The 23,408-nt window shown below is 45.3% G+C and overlaps 1 protein-coding gene across 2 annotated transcripts; it reads left to right on the forward strand.

Moving 5' to 3' along the window:
• Positions 1-1,516: 1,516 nt before the first annotated feature.
• Positions 1,517-5,629, forward strand: LOC100281330 (serine/threonine-protein kinase Cx32). 2 transcript variants are annotated; one of them, NM_001154248.3, is made up of 6 exons: positions 1,517-1,717; positions 2,178-2,560; positions 3,402-3,537; positions 4,323-4,459; positions 4,544-4,667; positions 4,825-5,629. In NM_001154248.3, exons 1-6 carry the CDS (start codon positions 1,651-1,653, stop codon positions 5,292-5,294), a joined length of 1,317 nt encoding a protein of 438 aa, NP_001147720.1. In that variant the 5' UTR covers positions 1,517-1,650; the 3' UTR covers positions 5,295-5,629. The 2 variants fall into 2 exon arrangements, with proteins under 2 accessions (NP_001147720.1, NP_001398511.1); NM_001411582.1 differs by having other exon boundaries at positions 4,544-4,653.
• Positions 5,630-23,408: the final 17,779 nt, after the last annotated feature.

Below are 23,408 nucleotides of genomic sequence, written 5' to 3' on the forward strand. Positions count from 1 at the left end.
CATTCCAAAATTACCGCCAACATCTGCCTCAGACAGAGAAGGGTAAGACAGACAGAGAGAGAGAGAGAGAGAGAGAGAGAGAGAGAGAGAGAGAGAGAGAGAGAGAGAGAGAGAGAGAGAGAGAGAGAGAGAGAGAGAGAGAGAGAGAGAGAGAGAGAGAGAGAGAGAGAGAGAGAGAGAGAGAGAGAGAGAGAGAGAGAGAGAGAGAGAGAGAGAGAGAGAGAGAGAGAGAGAGATGGTTTTATTTGAATAAAGTCAAATGCAGTTTAAAATCCCTGAAATCCTCAGACTAAAATCAAGTCAAATGCAGTACGCACAACACAAGTCTACAACGACACATCCCTTTTTTTCTAGAACGTGTGAACACATCTCCAAGGAAAAGAGAGATGGTATTGACTGGATGGACACCTGGGGGCGGGGCTGGGGCTGGGGCCGGTTCATGATGCAAACATGCATGGTTTTAGATCTGTCTATACTCGCACTCAAGAACCAATCGAAATGGCGATGCTCCATAGCCTGACACGAGAGAAATTAAAAAAAAAACATCAAAAAGTACAGTACAGAGATGGTTTTGTTTGACACAGTCCAGCACCTGTACTACTTGCCATGCCAATATTGTCAAAACCTCTGAAGATCTCATGCGTGACTCGGTGCGTGCCCTCAGAGTCTGTCTGCTTTTGGATGGGATTGCCAAAACATCTACTACAATTTCGTGAAAGGTTAGAGACTTAGGGCATGTTTGGATCCTCAAACAATTTACCGGCTATTTTTAACACCTTGGCCTTTAAGTATGCTGGCTAATAAACTGACTAATTGTTAGCCAGAGACCCGACAAATTGTTCCTTCATTAGCCATTTGACCTTAGTAATAGATCTATAAAGAAAAAAAAGATTGTTGCTAGTTGATTATTTGTCGGCTAATTGTTAGCTACTAGCAAATAATTAATCAAGAGGATACACACAGGATCTTAGCGTGGCTGGTCAAACACACCATTGGCTGGCTCTGGCTCTTTGTTGGGTGGGTTGGACCCGGTCTAAGCTACGTGCTACATGCATCCCAACGAAGTCATGGCATTTGCTTTCTCTGTCAGAAAGAAGGAAGTAACATACAGTTGACAGCATAACCTGAACTTACGGCACCACTCTTTACTTGTTAAAAAGCGCATTTTTTCTACTGCTAAACTGAAACCAAATTGGCATTCAAGAGGTAAATGCAGCAGATAAAGTGCCCAGATTGAGAAAAAGGGATATTTGAGGCATGCTTTTACACGCTGCCGCAGCTGGAGGGGAAGATTGACGAAGAATCCATGGAAAGCAAACCGAGTAGTTTGCAGTTTGTGTGAGTCTGACTCTTTGTGAGGGAGGAGGAGGAGGAGAGAAAAAGGACAGCTGAAACTGGGCTCCGTCCCGCGGTCCCGCCGGTCTAGGGTAGGCCAGCCACATGCAGGCAGGCAGGCAGGCAAGGCAACTGAAACGGGGCGCTCCGTTTCTTCTCTCCTTTCTCGGTCAGCTGCACTCCCTTCGTCAGTCAGTCTCCGCGCATACTTATATCCCCCTCTCCTTGACTTCGCCATCTCCCTCTCCTACGCTTTGTTCTGGGCTCTTCCCGACTTCCTCCTCCTGTAGAGAGAGAACCTAGAGAGAACCCGGGATGGGGAACATCTGCGGCGGCTGCGGGAAGGACAGGGTCGCCGAGGATTTCAGGCCGTCTAGCCCAGGTGAGGGCCCTTCGTCAATCAAGAACCCGCTTTGCTTTGCTTTGTTTTCCCGTTCGTCGTCGTCTTCTCCTTTCCCCTGTAGCTGTTTTTCATGTGATCCATCCAATTCATGGATCCTGAGGCTGGGGCGGCCTATCCTGTTCGGGGAAAAAAAATCCTGGCTTCTGCTCAATTTGTTCCTTAGAAGCTTCATCCTGCAGCTGCAGCTCCCCTGGCTGAAGTGAAGATACAAGCTTTGTTTAGGATCCTAGATTAAGATTTCTTGTTCCTGTGTCAATCATGGTAGTAGAGACGGGATTTGTGATAAAACGGCACTCTTATTTATCAGAAATTCGCAGTTTTTATTCTGGAAGGGTGGGAAAAGGCTAAGCTTTTTCTTTTTTTTCCGAATTCTCCATGTCCTTCACGAATCCCCCCTAATCAGTGACCAGTAACCACACTTGCGAATCGTGCGATGCAGGGACGACAATGACCTCCAAGACGAGCGGCAGCATAACCACCACCAGTCAGAGCACCACGGGGAAGCTCTCCTCCGTGGGCAGCAGCTTCATGGCGTCCGCCGGCAGCCGCAGCACCAGCGGCGGATTCGACGAGGGGGCCAAGTACCCCGACGGAGGCCAGATCCTGGAGGCGCCCAACCTCCGTACCTTCACATTCATGGAGCTCAAGACGGCCACCAAGAACTTCAGGCTCGACAGCGTCCTCGGCGAAGGCGGGTTCGGGACAGTCTACAAAGGGTGGGTGGACGAGAAGACCATGACCCCGACCAGGAACGGCACCGGCATGGTTGTTGCCGTCAAGAAGCTCAACTCGGAGAGCATGCAGGGGTACGAGGAATGGCAGGTAACCGAAATCTTGCCCCTCCTTTTTTGCTACTATATATTTTACTTAGGGCATATTTAGAACCACCTAGTTTTTAATTCCAAACATACCAGTTTATACCTTAGTTTATAGAAATTGGATTCACAGTTTCTTAAAAACCAAGAAGCTAGCCTCTTCTAACTAAAAAATAAAAACTGGTTTCTTAAAAACTGGTTTGATTCCAAACATAACCTTATTAAATAGCAACAATGATAATAATAATATTGGAATAGACTCGTAGAGGATGCCAGACTGATGAACATTAGTACTAGATAGTGACAATTGGGCTTTGACTTGGTATTGTTTGCCCTGATCTGATGATGGTTCATGGTACCAGTACAAGCAAAACAATTGCCTTGTTAGCTACAGATGCAGTTCAGAGTCTGGTGATACAGCACTAATGGAGCTTAAACTTAAGCACAACGATTTTGAAGATTCTCCGATGCTTTATGGTTCTTTATGCTTTGTTTTACTGTTGATGACCAGTTTTGTTCGTGTGTGATGGTTGATTGTTTAATCCAGCTGCCTTATCTCGGTAGTGTCAATGGTCCACTGCTGACCACAAACATATTGTTGGAAGTGTTATACAATATTACAACTAGCCACATGTTTATCACAATGCAGTTACTTTTTGTTTGGTGCCTCACGTTTGTTTGAGAAGATCTTTTGTTTGTTTGGCGAACTATGCCATTTTAAGAAAACCCAACAATTTCATCAGCGTGCCACATGTGCAAATTGTTAGTTTAGTGTAATAAATGTCATTGTTTTGTTTTGCTAGATGTTAACTAGCATAGCTAATTTACACTGCTCAATCTACCTGCAGTCGGAGATAAATTTTCTAGGAAGGCTCTCCCATCCGAACCTAGTGAAGCTCTTGGGCTACTGCTGGGAGGACAGAGAACTGCTTCTCGTGTATGAATTCATGGCCAAAGGGAGCTTGGAAAACCATCTATTCAGGAGTGAGTTCTTATTGCTCTTTAAAAATGCTGTCGATGAAGTTCCATGCACATCTCACTAAACAAGTATTGGAAATCACCTTCCTTGCTCACAATGAGGGCTAGCAGGGCCCGTTGCCCCCTCCCCAACACACACACAGTGGGAAATGTATAATAACCCTATAAATATTTCAATTCATAGCAAACAAATGCATCAATTCACCTGTTTTTTATCATAGTATTGTGATTTTTTCTTTATTAATATTAACTACATAGAAACAAACATTTAAAAAGATATTGAGACATGCACTTAAGGGCATGTTTGTTTAGCTACTAGATTATATAAGTTGGGTTATGATGGAAGGATAGAAAAGTAAAATATCACTTTAGGACCATAAATAAGCTGAAATAAGGTAGTATTGAATGACTTATTTCAGCTTATTTGTAATTCCAAAGTGATATTTTACCCTTCTACCATAATCCAGCTTATATAATCTAAGAGAGAAACAAACATGATCTAAGTATGTATTTATCACGCTTAGAGGTGTCATCACGTTTGCCTGCCCACCTTAATCAAAATTGCTGGTTCCACCAACTGCATTGCTTATGCACTCTACTTATTTTTCACCTATGCAATAGTTTTGTAGCAGTAGGAATGCAGGATACATGTAGTGGCATATCTTTGTAGAGGTTGAAATGTGAAACTGCATACTACACACAAATGCATCTCATTATACTAGGATCTCTTGAGGCATCTACCTGATTGAAAAATACTGATATTGGAGCCAATCAATCGCATTTCCCTTCAGGAGGATGCGCCCCGTTGTCTTGGGAACTGAGGCTGAAGATAGCCATCGGCGCAGCTCGAGGACTCGCATTCTTGCATGCATCAGAAAAGCAAGTGATCTACCGTGACTTCAAGGCGTCCAACATACTTTTAGATGCGGTAAGCTCAATGTTATGCAATGCACCTCAATTCGCTGTTAAGGTCAGATGCTGACAGTGCCTTTTTTTTCTTCTTCTTTGGCAGAACTATAACGCTAAGCTCTCTGATTTTGGCCTTGCTAAACTTGGGCCGACTGGTAGCAAGTCACATATCACAACCAGGGTGATGGGAACGTATGGCTATGCAGCTCCAGAGTACGTAGCAACCGGTGTGTGTCCTCTTGCCTGCCTCTGATACTCTGTCTGCTTCCCTTGTAAATGGATGTAGAAACAGAATCCGACACTTAATTTCGGTCGCTTGAGCTGCGTGGTGATGTTGACAAACGATGCCTGACTGTGAACCAATCCGCCATGTCCACTGTGCAGGCCATTTGTACGTGAAGAGCGACGTGTACGGCTTCGGCGTGGTGATGCTGGAGATGCTGTCCGGGCAGCGCGCGCTGGACCCGAACCGGCCGAACGGGCAGCTGAGCCTGGCCGACTGGGCGAAGCCGTTCCTGGCCGACCGCCGGAGGCTGGCCCGGCTCATGGACCCGCGGTTCGAGGGGCAGTACAACTCGAAGCAGGCGTTCCAGGCGGCGCAGCTGACGCTCAACTGCCTGGCCGGCGAGCCCCGCAGCCGGCCGTCGATGAAGGAGGTGGTGGAGACGCTGGAGCAGATCGAGTCGGTGAAGAGCAGGGCGCGGGAGGCGCGCGGCGGCTCGTCGCGGGACCGGCACCACGGCCGCGCCGGCGCGACGCACCAGCGGTCGCCGCGCGCCGGTGGCGAGCCGCGCGGCCGCGGTGGGTCCCGGGCCGCCGCCAACGGCCACGCCGCCAGGGCCGCCGCGCGGTGACGCGTCCAGACGATGACGATTCTTCATGTAAATGGCGTTTTTTTTTTGCCTAATCTGTGTGCCTCTCCTTCTGCTTGTGGTGTTTGTCATGGCTCACGAGGTTGTTCTTGCCCAATCATTGATGAGATGTATTATTATTATAAGATTAATTAGCAGTGAATTTGAGAAGGGATGGGTGTTGTTGCAAGTTGTAGCCAGTAGTGCAATGCAATAGTAGAAGAAAGGATCAATCATCCAGAATCTGTAATTATTCTAAATCAAATTGTATTTTGGAATAGAGGGAGTAGTTATCAGAGATAAACAAGAACATGAGAAAAGGTCAATACGCCAGCCAAGGTCCTGTGATCCCGTGAACGTCCTTGGGTTGACCAAGCAAAGAACGAAAAAAAAAACAGTGGAATGGGACAGGCTGTGTGGACCTTTACTGGGCCAGCTGGCCGCCCATTTTGACGTCCAAGCAATGGTCCAACAGTCCAAACCCATACAATCCGCGGTCCTGTCTCCGAACAACCAACCAACCAAGACTTGGCCGCGGCCGGCAGCAAGACGCGTGCTGATTCGATTTGTCACGTTTCCAACGCGTAAACCGTTATTCTTTTCATCTTTTTAGATTCCTGGACCTTTATTTGTCACGAACAAGACCATATATAAGGAACATTTAGGCCTTGTTCGTTTGTGTCGGATTGTACCCGGAATCGTTCCACCTAATCAAAGTTTATATAAATTAGAGAAGCAATCCGGTTAGGAACCGTTCCGATCCACCAATCCAGCAGAAACGAACAAGACCTTAGCCATTTTCAGAAACTGTTTAATCAAAAAAAATGGTTTGGTGAGAAAAGTACGCGTGCCATCTACACACAATGAACATGTAGAAAAAATGGCTAACATACAAAAACTTATTGAATAACGAGCCTCCCACTGTAGAGATAGCAACATGTATATACCTATATTTATCTAAAAAGATTTTACTTACCAGATTACCCATATCTACTCGTGGGTACCATATCCATACAACACAAGTAATTTTATCCAACCCATATCCACTACAAAAAGTCTCGAAATCTAATATGGCAATGCATCTAATATGCCAATGCAATCACTCAAATATATAAAAACAACGTTCACCTTTAAATATAACAAATCATATGATCACATAGTTAAGCAAATGGTAGCCGAAAAATAATTTTTCTTTTAGCTAAGATGTGCTTTATTAGATGGTAACATGGTACGAGTGAGGGTTTGAATCATGGTTATTGCCACACACCCACTTAGCCAATAAAACACACATGTTTTTTGTGTTTTATGCTCTATATTCAATCATAATATAGATATTTTTATGAAAAACAAGGGAAAAATACAACCGGGCCATGCCAAGTCTAGCTTGCCATGATGCACCAAATGCCCATGCATATCAGAGTGATTGGGTCTGGCTAGCACAGTTCTAGTAGACAATGGACGCGGCCATGCTCGGGCCGAGCCAAACCATGTCAGTACATAGGCTTCCTAGTAGGGCCAACCCATTTACACATGTATATCCGTATACCAGTGATGCGTCCACACAAGCAGACGTCGGTGCAAGCAATATGATGCTTGTGCAAAGGGGGTTACGAGGTGTTAGCGCAGCAGAGTTACCAGGTCATCGACTTAGATACATGAGTTTTCAATTTGATAAATTTAGAATTAGTTAGATTTAGTTTGAGATTGTATGCCTGAGTTTCTCTTACCCCTCCCGTGCACTAATTACAACATATACTTTGAATGGTAAAACAAGTGGAGGTTTGAACCATGGTTATTGAACTCTAAACACACATTTACATTCACCTAATTAATGTTTTTTGTGTTATATACTATATACTCAAGCATATTATAGATATTTTCATGAAAACAGAGAAAAATAAAAGCGAACCATGACGTGCCTAGCCCCCGTGCTGCACCAAGGCCCAAGCATGACATGGTGATCGAGCTGGGCTAACATATGTGTCCAGTGGATAACGGGCCATACCGTGCTCAAGCTAGGCTAGACCATGCATGTCATGAGTCGCCTAACATGTTTGGTCTATTTGGATGTGTATACACCAATGATGCACCCACATAGACAGGTAATGTGCAAGCAAGACAATGGGCCATGCATACATGGAACCTACAAGGTGTCAGCACAGTAGAGATGTCAGGTCATCGATTGAGGTACATACGTTTTGATTTGGCAAATTTAGAACTAGTTAGGTTCAATTCGAGATTGTAGTTATTTGATTGAGAAGGATAGGGGCACCGGTACAAGCACCTGTCACAACGTTCACCATCTGCCATGCCTACGAGGTCTAAAGCCGCAAGGAGGCGAGGATGACCTCGCTACCCTATCCTTGCAAGACGCTCAGGACCTTTCGGCTGCTCACTGTTAGCAACACTAATCTCTCAAACTCAAACCAGTAGCAGCAAGTGAATAGAATGGAAGAGAATCTAGGTACATGAGAGAAGGGAGGAAGAAGATAAGCGGTAGTTGGAAGATAGAGAGTTTAGGATTTCAAAATGATTCCTCGATGCCTTCCTCGTCACCTCCCTGCTTCTTTGTATTGTTTCCCTTAAGCCACCTAGGCCGGCATGGGCCGTTTGGGCTCACATTTACTAACTCCTCCCTTCATAAAATTCGGCTTGCCCTCAAGCCGATACCTGGCATAATTCCACCGGGATCCCAAACCATGACACATAAATGTTCTGCACCTTGGTCTGCTAGAAACTTGAGCAGTAGCCAAATGAAATGAAACAAGCAGTGATCAAGTTCCATAGTTTCTATAGTGGCAGTAAGGCAACTAGTCAAATCTTTGAGCTTCCGTCTTTTTGAAAGGTTCTTCATTCTCTCAAACAACACGTGGGATGACCAATTCTTGTGTATGAATAGAATAGACTTCTGGATATGCTTGAATATCAGTGTAATATCATCTGGATCCGGTAAATTTACTAGTGGCCCGGGTGGCTTCCAGATCCAACAAAACAAAGCAGAACAATCATTGGTCCAATTCGTTAGTTGCTTCCACTCAACTACAACACTATATGGTCTATATTTTGCAGCAAGAAGGACTGGAATTTTGATGTTATCTCCGCATAAATTTCCAGGTCTGTGATACTAGGGATGATCCACGAACACCCATTCAACTGAATCTCTACACCCATCCTCTTTGTTTGCATAGATGGTGAAAAATGTGTCTGGCGAGTGGCTCAACCACCTCTCTGCCTTCTCTATAACCTCATGGCAGATCTCAGTGTATACACCAACATGGTCCCCTGCAACAATATAATCAGCATCACCACACTTGCCATGCTCCTAGGAAACATTGATGTTATACCCTTTACTAGCTTCTTCCCTAATGAAACAATGAGAATCATCCACTTCAGTAGGATAGAAACTTCCATAATCAAACCTGTGAACTAAATCAGGCCTCTCATTTAAGAGATAATTAGCTGCAACTGCCACAGTGTTGAAGAGGCAAAATTCCATTGGCTCATCATATTCTGCATGGTGGCCTGTAGGTCTGATTAGAGCAAAAGCAGAAGTTAACTCGCGTGCAACAACCTTCTCAGCTACCTCTAAGACATAATCAACTGCAAGAACAATAGACTTCGAAGATTCCTGATTAACCAACCCCATCGCTTGGTTTAGAATGGCGTGACCCTTGCTCTTCAACATGTCATTTGCTGCTATAACACCAGCATCATCTTGATATTGTCGCTCCAGGGACAAAACCAGCTGCTCTTTGTCTGTTAAGGTCCTAATCTTGCTCTTAGTATTCAGGCGACTAATTAGTTTTGCAATCGCTTCAGAAACCATGTCTTTACTTGTTGTCATTGGCTTAGCAACAGCTGATTGCAAACTAAATTTTACTTCACTAATCCCATCATCTTCCTTCATATTCATCACCTTGCCAGTATCTTCATGCCCAGCTAATCCTTCAATTTTAGTACATGTCCTCAGGACATCCTTGAGCTCCTTAATACTGGCAAAGATGCAAAGCGTTGGGAACACCGTGATGGCGATGGTCGTCCTCAACTTGTGATTATTGTCCTTGTAGGTGGAAGGCCGCAACGCGTGCAGCACCTCGGCGAGTTTCTTGTCCGGGTGCGTCTTGGCCACCGATAGGACCTTGAAGAGGAATGTGAGGTCGTCTTCTGTAACACCCTGAATTTGGGGTATAAAATTTCTTTCTAATTATCACCCAAATTCATATGTTACTCTTCTATCTCTCACTCTAGGTTTTATCTCTCTAGAATCTCTCTCCCTTTTTCCCTTTTTGAGTAGAAATAGCTTAAAGTTAGGAGGATTTAATTATTTATTTTTGCCAAAACATTATGAGTCATGACATGTTGCATCATGCTGAGCTTAAAATATTCTTTGAAGTGTTTCACAAGTTTGAATTTATTTGAAATTGAAACCTAGTTTGAATTTGGATTTGAAAACCCTAGAGAAAAGGAATTAGAAAATTCAGAGAAAAAGAAAAAAAAGCGGCCCAGTCGGCCCACTAAGCCCAGCTTCGCCCGCGCGCCTTCGGTCTCTGACAGGTGGGCCCCGCCTATCGGTGCCGACCCGTGCCCCTCTTCCCTTTCTCCCTCTCGATGTTCGGTGGGGTCGCCCTATCAGCGCTTCGACCTATTATGCGCTCGCGCGTCTGTGCCACTGTCCCGCAGGCCCCGCTCGCCAGTCCCTCCCCCTCCTCCTTCAACCGATCGCCTGCGCGGACCACGCGCATGCACGTCGAGATCGCCGCGCCCACGTCGCCACCCAGCTCCAAACCAGCACCCTGACCCCCTCTACAAGTCCCCGCACACCCCACTTCCCCCTGCCTCGCTCATTTCACCTCTGCCCACCCACCCGAGCTGCGCGCGCCGGTTCTTCAAGCCCACCGGAGCTTCCTCGTCGCCAGGCCCCCTGCGCCCAAATTCATCGCCGGTAGAGCTCGGCCGCCGTCTGCGATCGTGCTCCGCCACCGTTACGCCCAGCCTCGTCCTCATCCTTATTCCACCCGAGGTGAATTTCCTCGCCGGACTTTCTCTTCTCTCTCCCCCATTTCCTCTATTCCGTCAATTAGTCACCGGTGATCGCTGGTTCCGGTCCCGCGCCGTCGAACCGAGTCTGCCCGACCAACCGCAGTCGCCCCGTGCCCTGCTCGCCCGCGCGGAGTCGCCGGCTCCGGCCATGGTGCTCGCGTTGTGCGTACTGCCGAGGTAGACGGCGGTCCTGACAAGGAGGACCCGCCCGTCATCCTCCCCTTTTCTTTCCCCACTCTTGGTCACTGCCTGGAGGGCCCCGTCTGTCAGCACGCGCCCGTGATATCGCGCCTGCAAGTGCCCTCCACCGCTGACTAGCAGGCCCGACCTCCCCGCGGCCTCGTTTGTCAGGCTCCCGCCTGTAGGAAACGGGTGACGCCTAAGAGGGGGGGGGGGGTGAATTAGGACTTCTAAAACTTTCGCTAAACTAGGCCACAATTAAATCCCTAGAGCAAAACCTATGCAAATAGTCAAACTAGAATGTGCAAACTAGGTTTTGTCTAAGTGTTGCTATCTCTACCGCAAAGGCTAAGTTTCAATCTACACTAGATATGTATGAATACAAGATTGAAACTTAAATGCTTAATATAAATGCGGAAAATTAAAGAGCAAAGTAGAGAAGCAAACTCTCGTGGATGACGCCGGTATTTTTACCGAGGTATCCGGAACCGTGCAAGGTCCTGACTAATCCTCGTTGGTGCCCCTACGCGAAGGGAAGCCCACGCGAGGGCCAAGCACCTCGGTCGAGTAACTCCATAGAGAGCCGCGGGCCTTCTCCACACGCAAGTGGTGCTCCGCTTCCGGCTCCTCTCGGACGCTCCCCGCCGTCTCCACTATCGAGCTTCCGGCCGAAACGCCGCGGGCCTCGTTCCCTCCGGTACACGGTGGCGGCCGTGACACAAACGCGGTTGTCACGGTCTCGCAAGACTCTCGCCCCACTCGATACAATTACAACGACTCACGCAAGAGCCGAGGGGTTGTGTGGTTTTACGAAACTCACTCAACTAACTAGGGTTTACCTAGAGCAAGCGCTAAAGCGGTCTAACTAACCTAAGCACTTCGCAAAGCACCTACGCTAATCACCGAGTGATTCTATTAAGCACTTGGGTGTTTGAGCTCTTGGAAATATGCACTATGTGTCTTGGTATGTTGCTTGGGCTCTCACACTTGAGAATGGCCGGTTGGGGTGGTATTTATAGCCTCCACACCCCAAACTAGCCGTTGGACAGAAAGCAGCAGCTTTCTGTCGTCGGGTGCACCGGACAGTCCGGTGCACCACCGGACATCTACTGTGCAGTGTCCGGTGCACGCCACGTCAGCCGACCGTTGGCGCCTGTAGCAGTCGACCGTTGGATCCGACCGTTGCCGTCTGCCCGTTGGCACACCGGACAGTCCGGTGCACACCGGACAGTCCGGTGCACACCGGACAGTCCGGTGCTACAGCCAGAGAGCGCCTGCCTGCGGCCTCTCTGCGCAGACTGTCCGGTGTCTCACCGGACAGTCCGGTGTCTCACCGGACAGTCCGGTGCACACCGGACATCAATGTCCGGTGCGCCACCAGGCGCTGGCTGACATCCCACTTCTTGGATTTCTTCGCTGATTTCTTCGGGCTTCTTTTGTTCTTGAGTATTGGACTCCTATGCATCTTTTTATGTCTTCTTTTGAGGTGTTGCATCCTCATTGCCTTGGTCCAATTCTCTTCGCATCCTGTGAACTATAATTATAAACACTAGCAAACATATTAGTCCACAAGTTGTGTTAATCATCAAACACCAAAACTCAATTAGCCAAAAGGCCCGGGGTCCATTTTCCTTACAATCTCCCCCTTTTTGGTGATTGATGACAACACAACCAAAGCAAGCAAATAATACAAGTTTTTGAATTAAAATATGCAATCTACTTGCTAAGATGCATGATTGTCCCCACAATGTGATATTATGGACTTAAGCCTCCCCCTAACTCCATAATTCACTTACTTCCTATTTTTGGACCAAATAACCAAAACCACTTGATAAACCATTTGTAGATATAAAATTTTAAATTGGTGGTGTTTGGTGTTTGATATAGTGTGGTGTTTGGTGTTTGATATAGTTTTCATTGCTTTGGTCCCTAAACTTCTCCCCCTTTGGCATCAACCACCGAAAAGGAAGACATTAAAAGCATGTAGGAAGTAAATAAAAGCTTGCCCTCAACAAGGATTGTACAAGGGATATCACTAGAAGGATATTAAATTAAGCCATGTGAATGATACCATTTGTAGGAGTCCTTTAAAAGATTACTCCCCCTAAATAAGTATTCTCCTTTAGAAAGAGTTTTTCTCCCCCTTTAGAGATGAAGAAATACTCCCCCTGACAGAGATCCTCTACTTAGGAAAAGAGCATGTGAAAAATTAGAGGTGCAAGACATGATTTGAAAAGACTGACTTCCCTTATGCAGGTAACAGAATATGAGTTAACTACTTATGCATTTTTAGCAACATGGAAGCATATGATATGAAATATAGTCTAATCAAATATTGGAGAAGACATGTAAATGATACTGAATGTAGTCTCAAAAGATACCAATTGAAGATCAATGGTGAGCTTGAGAGACATGAGAGTTCTTGGAGATTTTGCAGTGGAAGATTGTTGTCTTTCTCCGGGGACTTCATTTTCCTTACAATGAGACTATCACATGAAATAGACTTGAAAAGGTGTTAGTCTCAAAGTGTTAGATTAGAGAGTAACCTCCCCCTAAAGGTGTGCATACAAGTTTTGAATACTTGTAGGAGACATGCACTTTGATTTGATATCAAGAGGGGCAATTTATCTATAATCCTAACTTTGGCACATATAAGTTAAATGATACAACTTGTAGAAATCAAAATTTTCAATTTATGCATCATTTACTATGGAGTGATATAGAAGCTATGTGCCGTGCTTAAATAAACATTTTAAGCCATGTAGGTTTGCTTAAGTATATGAATTAAAAACTAGCAATCCTACCATATGATTTACCTAGTATGCATGATTTTAAACAAAAGTGCATAACAAATGTAATACTAGGCAAGAAAGGTAAACTAGATAAAAGATAAATAGATACGCATATCTAAAAACGAGAAATACAATAAAACTAGTTACCTTAATCATGGGTGGGAAATTTGGGTCCAAAATTTTCACTAACTCACTTGGCAATAAACTTGATCCAGTATGATGTATCCCATGATATACATCCTTAATTTAGCCAAGTCTCCAAATTTCCCGTCGACCTTCGGTCCACTCACTTCCCTTTCGGAATCCAAACCTTCTTGGTGCTCTTCATGGTTGAAATTATTTCCTTTGGCACCCAGATGCGTTTGGCCCCCTTTCCTTTGTTGGATTGCTTGTTTGCCTTGATTGCTATCACCTTTCCATTATTCTTCTTTTTGATTAAGTATGGTGTAGCAGTCTTTTTATCCACCTTTTTGATGTAGGTGTTGGAGATTTTGCTTGATGGCTTTTGCTTGAGCTTTTGCCTTTGTTTATCCCCGGTCATCGCCTTGCATTGGAAAGACTTGTGGCCTTCCTTGTGGCATAGCCTACAAATCACAGTTTCTCCCTCCATAGGCTTGTTCACTCCCGTAGTGGTGTTATCCTGTGGAGGTTGGATTTGTTTGGCTTTGCCTTTCTTGTCATACAAAGCCTTGCCAAGGCGAGCCACTTCTTGCTTTAATTGTTCATTTTCCTTTGCAACCTCATCCGAACATGTCTCTACAACAATATTCTTAACAACGACTTGGTTGCAGGGGTTAGAATCATCAATTAAATCAAAGCAGGAAGTAGAAGCATCTTTCTTAATTATTTCTGGTATTTCAACTAAAGATGCTGCTGGGGTGCTACCAATGTTTTCTAGCTTAGTAGTTAGCTCATTATTGTGAATGCTGAGAATTTCCATTTTCTCTAGCAAATTTTCAATAGCTTCTTGGGAGCTAGCTAACTTAGCTTTCAGTTTTTCATTCTTTTTAATAAGGCTATCATCGGTAGCAGTGGATGGAGCACTAGATTCTAATAGCTCAATTTTAGTTGATAGCTCACTATTTAAGTTTGCAAAAGATTCAATTTTTTCTAGCAAACCTTTGTAATCATTTTGAGAGCTAACCAACTTATTTTTCAAAGTTTTAAGTTGAGCTTTTTGCTTAGTGCAAACATCCTGGAAAAATTCTACGGCTTCCGCAAGCTCATCTACAGAGGGCTTTCCCTCACCTTCATCATCGCTACTACTTTCATCACTAGAGGATGGAATGCTTTTGTTACCTCTTGCCATAAGGCATTTGTGTGATGACCGTGATGAGCGTGATGAGGATCGGTGGATGCGCGTCCTTGGAGGTTCATCTTCACTTGAAGAATCATCCCAAGTTCTAACACTTGTTAGCGCCTTGCCTTTGCTCCTCTCCTTTTTGGGTTCGGCCAAAGTTGGACAGCTGTCCCTGAAGTGGCCCTTCTCCCCACATGCGAAGCATCCTCTCTTTCTTTGCTTTTTCCTGTCAATGTTAAAGAGAAGATCCTCGACCTGCAGGGGCACACCCATTAGATTAATCTTGCGGATCATCCTCATTACCTTTCCGACGCGTCGGATTGTTTCTTCGTCCTCGGAGGATGATGTGCATGGTTGATTATCTTCATCATCATCACTTTCTTCTTCTTCCTCTTCTTCACTTGAGGAACTTGGAGTGGGAGCCTTCCTTTTGCCCTTCCTTTCATCACATGCAAAAGCATATGGCCTTGAGGAAGTTGGCTCCTCTCCCCGACACATTTTTCGCGACATCTCAAAAGCCGCGATTTTTCCAATTACAATGGTTGGGGTCATGTTACCCAAGTCCTCCATGTTGTGAAGGATAGTGATGATGCTCCCATATCTTCGTTGTGGTAGTAGGGAGATAATCTTCCTCACAATGTCCGCATCACCTAGCTTATTAATGCCAATAGAATTGAGCTCATTGATAATTAGATTTAAACGAGAATACATGTCTCTAACAAGCTCATCATCTTTCATAGCAAAAGAATTATACTCATTTAAGACTAGGCAATGTTTTTGCTCACGGACATTGGATGTGCCGTCATGGAGCTCATGCAATTTTAGCCAAATCTCATTAGCAGTTTTCAAGGTAAATACTTGATTAAAAATATCCATGCTAAGAGATTCATACAAGCAATTTTTGGCTCTAGCATTTAAGTGAATTTCTTTTTCCTCACTCGTGGTTGGTTTCTCGGGATTCTTGAGAGGTTTCATCCCGTCACGAGTGACTCTCCAAACACCTAGATCAACGGCCTCTAGGTAGCAAGCCATTCTAGCACTATAATATGGGAAGTTGGTGCCGTCGAAGTGTGGTGGCCTATGGGTATCCATCCCTTCCTCTAAAAAGCGTCGGCTCTTTTAGCGGTGAAGCTAAAACGTTTCAAATGAGCCAAACTAGGCTCTGATACCACTTGTAGGAAACGGGTGACGCCTAAGAGGGGGGGTGAATTAGGACTTCTAAAACTTTCGCTAAACTAGGCCACAATTAAATCCCTAGAGCAAAACCTATGCAAATAGTCAAACTAGAATGTGCAAACTAGGTTTTGTCTAAGTGTTGCTATCTCTACCGCAAAGGCTAAGTTTCAATCTACACTAGATATGTATGAATACAAGATTGAAACTTAAATGCTTAATATATATGCGGAAACTTAAAGAGCAAAGTAGAGAAGCAAACTCTCGTGGATGACGCCGGTATTTTTACCGAGGTATCCGGAACCGTGCAAGGTCCCGACTAATCCTCGTTGGTGCCCCTACGCGAAGGGAAGCCCACGCGAGGGCCAAGCACCTTGGTCGAGTAACTCCGTAGAGAGCCGCGGGCCTTCTCCACACGCAAGTGGTGCTCCGCTTCCGGCTCCTCTCGGACGCTCCCCGCCGTCTCCACTATCGAGCTTTCGGTCGAAACGCCGCGGGCCTTGTTCCCTCCGGTACACGGTGGCGGCCGTGACACAAACGCGGTTGTCACGGTCTCGCAAGACTCTCGCCCCACTCGGTACAATTACAACGACTCACGCAAGAGCCGAGGGGTTGTGTGGTTTTACAAAACTCACTCAACTAACTAGGGTTTACCTAGAGCAAGCGCTAAAGCGGTCTAACTAACCTAAGCACTTCGCAAAGCACCTACACTAATCACCGAGTGATTCTATTAAGCACTTGGGTGTTTGAGCTCTTGGAAATATGCACTATGTGTCTTGGTATGTTGCTTGGGCTCTCACACTTGAGAATGGCCGGTTGGGGTGGTATTTATAGCCTCCACACCCCAAACTAGCCGTTGGACAGAAAGCAGCAGCTTTCTGTCGTCGGGTGCACCGGACAGTCCGGTGCACCACCGGACATCTACTGTGCAGTGTCCGGTGCACGCCACGTCAGCCGACCGTTGGCGCCTGTAGCAGTCGACCGTTGGATCCGACCATTGCCGTCTGCCCGTTGGCACACCGGACAGTCCGGTGCACACCGGACAGTCCGGTGCTACAGCCAGAGAGCGCCTGCCTGCGGCCTCTCTGCACAGACTGTCCGGTGTCTCACCGGACAGTCCGGTGCGCCACCAGGCGCTGGCTGACAGCCCACTTCTTGGATTTCTTCGCTGATTTCTTCGGGCTTCTTTTGTTCTTGAGTATTGGACTCCTATGCATCTTTTTATGTCTTCTTTTGAGGTGTTGCATCCTCATTGCCTTGGTCCAATTCTCTTCGCATCCTGTGAACTATAATTATAAACACTAGCAAACATATTAGTCCACAAGTTGTGTTAATCATCAAACACCAAAACTCAATTAGCCAAAAGGCCCGGGGTCCATTTTCCTTACACCGCCGTTTCCCCCCTATTGGTACGAGTCGCCGACCCGTGGCCCCCGCCCGCCAGGGAGCGCCCGTGCTCGCATCCCGCACCGGGGATACCCGGGCCGCTGACGCGTGGGACCCGCCGGTCAGCCCTCGCGTCCGATCCCGTGCGCCCGCTTCTAATCTTGGGCGTTCGTTCCCGATCGGATGGCTGAGAAGCCAGGATACCCTTTCGTTGTGGTTGTTTTGCTTAAGACTCCCTCGGTTTTCTGCGAATAGAACCCACCGTCCTTAGACTTTACGCGCAGGTCCCTGAGTTATTACAAATAGACCCTATCCTTTTAAATAATTACAGAATAGGGCTTAATTTTGTATTTTCAACTCCTAAACTTGTTTATTTCATATCTTTTACATATTAACTCCAAATTTAGTGATTCAAATTGCAAAAATGTTCATAGAATTATTCTCTGTTTAAATAAATTAGTTCTATTTACATTCTGTGTTTTCTAATTTTATAGTTAACTATGAACTAGAATATGTTTAGATTTGTTTATTTAATAAACTAAAAAACAAAACCCCTAGAGATTAAAGCATGTTTAATCTTGTAAGATTAATAATGTGTATTACATGAATTCATCACTGTTCTAATTTTTAGGTCACAATAAAATAAATTGAACTATGTTATGTATTTGTGAGTAACACTTAGAGAAGTAATAATCTATTTCCAAATGAAGTTGGTTTATGTTATGCTTTGAACCCATTATCCCTTATGTAGTATTGTGCCTTTTGAGATGTATTCCTACGTTTGTACATGTTTGGTGTGCTGTTCATTTGTACTTTCCAAATGTGTTGAATGCATGCTCGCTTTATTTAGACAACGAGCAGTCCGAGGTTCCTGAGTGTGTTGTTGGAGACCTCCCTGAGCAACAACCTGGGGAAGGCAAGTGTCCTCTGACCTATTATGTCCTACATACTTTATGATTCACTATCCTGCATTACTTTATGAAACCTAAGGATTGACTAGTCTATATTTACTTATCCTTGTTTACCTTTTGGGTTATCATGGTTAGCATTTTGCTATTGCCTTAACTTTAACCAATGACCATGATGTGAAAATGAAAGTCACCTAGAGGGGGGGTGAATAGGGCGAATCTGAAATTTATAAACTTAAGCACAACTACAAGCCGGATTAGCGTTAGAAATATGATCGAGTCCGAGAGAGAGGGCAAAAACAAATCACAAGCAAATAAAGAATGAGACACAAGGATTTGTTTTACCGAGGTTCGGTTCTTGCAAACCTACTCCCCGTTGAGGTGGTCACAAAGACCGGGTCTCTTTCAACCCTTTCCCTCTCTCAAACGGTCACTTAGACCGAGTGAGCTTCTCTTCTCAATCAAACGGGACACTAAGTTCCCGCAAGGACCACCACACAATTGTTGTCTCTTGCCTCGGTTACAATTGAGTTGATCACAAAAAAGAATGAGAAAAGAAGCAATCCAAGCGCAAGAGCTCAAATGAACACAAGTCACTCTCTCACTAGTCACTATTTGATTTGGAATGAACTATGGACTTGGGAGAGGATTTGATCACTTTGGTGTGTCTTGTATTGAATGCTATAGCTCTTGTAAGGTGTAGGAAGTTGGAAAACTTGGATGCAATGAATGGTGGGGTGGTTGGGGTATTTATAGCCCCAACCACCAAAAGTGGCCGTTGGGAGGCTGTCTGTCGCATGGCGCACCGGACAGCCTGGTGCGCCTGCCACGTCAACTGGCCGTTGGATTATGACCGTTGGAGCTTCTATCTTCTGGGCCACCGGACAGTCCGGTGGTGCACTGGACAGGCACTGTTCAGTGTCCGGTGCGCCTCCTGGCGCGAGCCTGACATCTGCACGCACTGTAGCGCATTCAATGCGGTTGCAGGCGACCATTGGCGCTGAAGTAGCCGTTGCTCCGCTGGCACACCGGACAGTCCGGTGCGCCACCGGACACTGTCCGGTGCTTCACCGGACAGTCCGGTGAATTATAGCGGAGCGGCCTCCAGAATTCCCGATGGTGAGCAGTTCGGAGTTGGAGTCCCTGGTGCACCGGACAGTCCGGTGCGCCAGACCAGGGCACACTTCGGCTGACTTTACCTCTCAATATTTGAATCATTTCTCGGTCTTTTTATTGGTTTGTTGTGAACCTTTGGCACCTGTAGAACTCATAATCTAGAGCAAACTAGTTAGCCCAATTATTTGTGTTGGGCATTTCAACCACCAAAATCAATTTAGGAAAAGGGGTAAGCCTATTTCCCTTTCAATCTCCCCCTTTTTGGTGATTGATGCCAACACAAACCAAAGCAAATGAGGAAGTGCATAATTGAACTAGTTTGCAAAATGTAAATGTAAAGGTTACTAAGAATTGAACCAATATATTTTCATAAGATATGCATGGATTGATTTCTTTTTCATTTTCAACATTTTGGACCACGCTTGCACCACATGTTTTGTTTTTGCAAATTCTTTTCAAAGTCCTTTTGCAAATGGTCAAAGGATACATGAATAAGATTTTGAGAAGCATTTTCAAGATTTGAATTTTCTCCCCTTGTTTCAAATGCTTTTCCTTTGACTAAACAAAACTCCCCCTCAATCAAATCCTCCTCTTAGTGTTCAAGAGGGTGTTCCAATTTGAAGTTCTATTAAAAATGAGATACCAATTGGAAACACATTATGGGAAATCACCATTTGAAAATCTTTTCTTAACTCAAAATTTTTGAAAATTGGTGGTGGTGCGGTCCTTTTGCTTTGGGCTAATACTTTCTCCCCCTTTGGCATGAATCGCCAAAAACGGATACTTGAGTGAAATATAAGCCCTTCTATAACTACTTTCTCCCCCTTTGGCAAACAAAATATGAGTGAAGATTATACCAAAGACGGAGAGCGGCGCAGAGCGACGGCGAAGGATGAGTAACTTGATGGAGTGGAGTGGAAGCCTTTGTCTTCACCGAAGACTCTGTTTCCCTTTCAATCTATGACTTGGTTTGAAATACACTTGAAAACACATTAGTCATAGCATATGAAAGAGATATGATCAAAGGTATATGAATGAGCTATGTGTGCAAAACATCAAAAGAAATTCCTGGAATCAAAAATATTTAGCTCATGCCTAAGTTTGGTAAATGTTCGTTCATCTAATGGCTTGGTAAAGATATCGGCTAATTGTTCTTTGGAGTTAATATATGCAATCTCGATATCCCCTTTTGTTGGTGATTCCTTAAGAAATGATACCGAATGGCTGTGTGTTTAGTGCGGCTATGTTCAACAGGATTATCCGCCATGCGGATTGCACTCTCATTATCACATAGAAGTGGAACTTTGGTTAATTTGTAACCATAGTCCCTAAGGGTTTGCCTCATCCAAAGCAATTGCGCGCAACAATGGCCTGCGGCAATATACTCGGCTTCGGTGGTAGAAAGAGCTACGAAATTTTGCTTCTTTGAAGCCCAAGACACCATAGACCTTCCCAAGAACTGGCAAGTCCCCGATGTGCTCTTTCTATTAATTTTACACCCCGCCCAATCGGCATCTGAATAACTGAGAGCACCTAGAGGGGGGGAGGGTGAATAGGTGATCCTGTAAAACTTGAAACTTAATGCCACAAAACTTGATTAGGAGTTAGCACAATAAAGCCAAGTGGCTAGAGAGGAGTTCTTGCAAGACACGATAACCACAAGAAGATCAATCACAGATAGACACAATGGTTTATCCCGTGGTTCGGCCAAGTTCAACACTTGCCTACTCCACGTTGTGGCGTCCCAATGGACGAGGGTTGCAATAAACCCCTCTCAAGCGGTCCAAAGACCCACTTGAATACGACGGTGTTTTGCTTTGTTTACTATATCCCGCTTGCGAGGAATCTCCACAACTTGGAGCCTCTCGCCCTTACACTTTGATGTTCACAAAGAAGCACGGAGTAAGAGAGGGATGAGCAACACACACAAGACACAAAATCAGAGCGACAATACGCACACAAGTCACAACACGAGCTCTCAACACAACTCAAAGAGTTCTCTACTCAAATGGAGCTCTAGTTGCTATCACAAAGAATCGAATGCGCGGAATTGAAGTCTTGGTGCTTAGGAATGCTTAGAGAATGATTAGTGTCCTCCTCCATGCGCCTAGGGGTCCCTTTTATAGCCCCAAGGCAGCTAGGAGCCGTTGAGATCATTCCAGGAAGGCAATTCTTGCCTTCTGTCGCCTGGCGCACCGGACAGTCCGGTGCACCACCGGACACTGTCCAGTGCGGATTTCTTTCCTTCTTTGGCGAAGCCGACCGTTGGAGATTCAGAGCCGTTGGCGCACCGGACAGTCCGGTGCCCCCTTCTGACCGTTGGCTTTGCCACGCGTCGCACGCGGATTACGCGGCCGACCGTTGGCCGGGCCGACTGTTGGCTCACCGGACAGTCCGGTGCACCACCAGACAGTCCGATGATTTTTAGCCGTACGCCGCCGATGAAGTCCCGAGAGCACCCAGTTGATAGACGCCAGCCTGGCGCACCGGACACTGTCCGGTGCACCACCGGACAGTCCGGTGCACCCAGACCGAGCAGTCTATTGGCTGTACACAACCAACTTCTCCATAAATGTTTCTCCTATTTCTAGCACTTATACACAATACATTAGTCTTCAAAACAATGTACTAAGTCTAGAAACATACCTTTAATCTTGATTTGCACTTCTTGAGTCCTTGGCACAATTTAACACTTAGGCACTTGTGTTGGACACTTAATCACCAAAATACTTAGAAATGGCCCAAGGGCACATTTCCCTTTCAATCTCCCCCTTTTTGGTGATTTATGCCAACACAACAAAAAGCAACTAAAAGAAGTGCAACATCAATGCAAATGAAAACACAAATTTGTTTTGTCTCAAATTTGGCATATTTGGATCATCCTTTGCCACCACTTGGTTTTGTTTTTGCAAATCAAACTCAATTCCCTATCTCTAAGTCAAACACACTTGTTGAGACATAAAGAGAGTTGTTCAAAGAGAAATTGATCAAAGATTTCAAAAACTCCCCCTATTTCCCATAATCAAATATTCTCCCCACAAGAGATCAAATTTTGACAAAAAGAGACATTTAGAAGTTTGACAAATCAGAAGTCCTAACTCTACTATTTTCAAAATTCTCAAGTGGTAGCTGATCCATTTGTTGCTTTGGCCCTTAATTTCTCCCCCTTTGGCATCAAGCACCAAAACGGGATCATTTTGGCCCTTGAATCCCATTGCCTCACCAAAATCTTCAATTAAGAGTAAAAAGGCAATAAGAGCATGAAGATGAACTTGGAATAAGTTACCCTCTCATCGGAGTGCAGTGGAAGTCTTGCATGGTCCAAGTCCACCTTTTCCCTTTCAAGTCACCTTTGACACTAAATCAAGCAAACTCAAGCACACGGTTAGTCTCAAAGGGTCAAGTTGTAGCACATCTCCCCCTAAATATGTGCATCACTCACACATGGACTTTTGAGGTCCGGAGAGTGTTTGTACAACTTGAACACCATAAAACAACAAAATGCTTAAGGAACATGATCAAGGCATAAAAACACATGTATGCTATAAATCAATCCAAGTTCTGCGAATCTAAGACATTTAGCTCACTACGCATCCTGCAAAAGGTCGACTCATCTAGAGGCTTGGTAAAGATATCGGCTAGCTGGTTCTCGGTGCTAACATAAAACACTTCGATATCTCCCTTTCGCTGGTGGTCTCTCAAAAAGTGATGCCGGATGTCTATGTGCTTTGTGCGGCTGTGTTCAACAGAATTATCCGCCATGTGGATAGCACTCTCATTATCTCATAGGAGTGGGACTTTGCTCAGATTGTAGCCAAAGTCCCGGAGGGTTTGCCTCATCCAAAGTAGTTGCGCGCAACACTGTCCTGCGGCAACATACTCGGCCTCAGCGGTGGATAGGGCAACGGAAGTTTGTTTCTTAGAGCTCCACGACACCAGGGACCTTCCTAAGAATTGACACGTCCCCGATGTACTCTTCCTATCGACCTTACATCCAGCATAGTCGGAGTCTGAATATCCAATCAAGTCAAAGGTAGACCCCTTTGGATACCAGATCCCGAAGCAAGGTGTAGCGACTAAATATCTAAGAATTCGCTTCACAACCACTAAGTGACACTCCCTTGGATCGGATTGAAATCTAGCACACATGCAGACGCTAAGCATAATATCCGGTCTACTAGCACATAAATAAAGTAAAGATCCTATCATAGACCGGTATGCC

Source organism: Zea mays, chromosome 5 (assembly GCF_902167145.1).
Source record: "Zea mays cultivar B73 chromosome 5, Zm-B73-REFERENCE-NAM-5.0, whole genome shotgun sequence".
NCBI lineage: Eukaryota > Viridiplantae > Streptophyta > Magnoliopsida > Poales > Poaceae > Zea > Zea mays.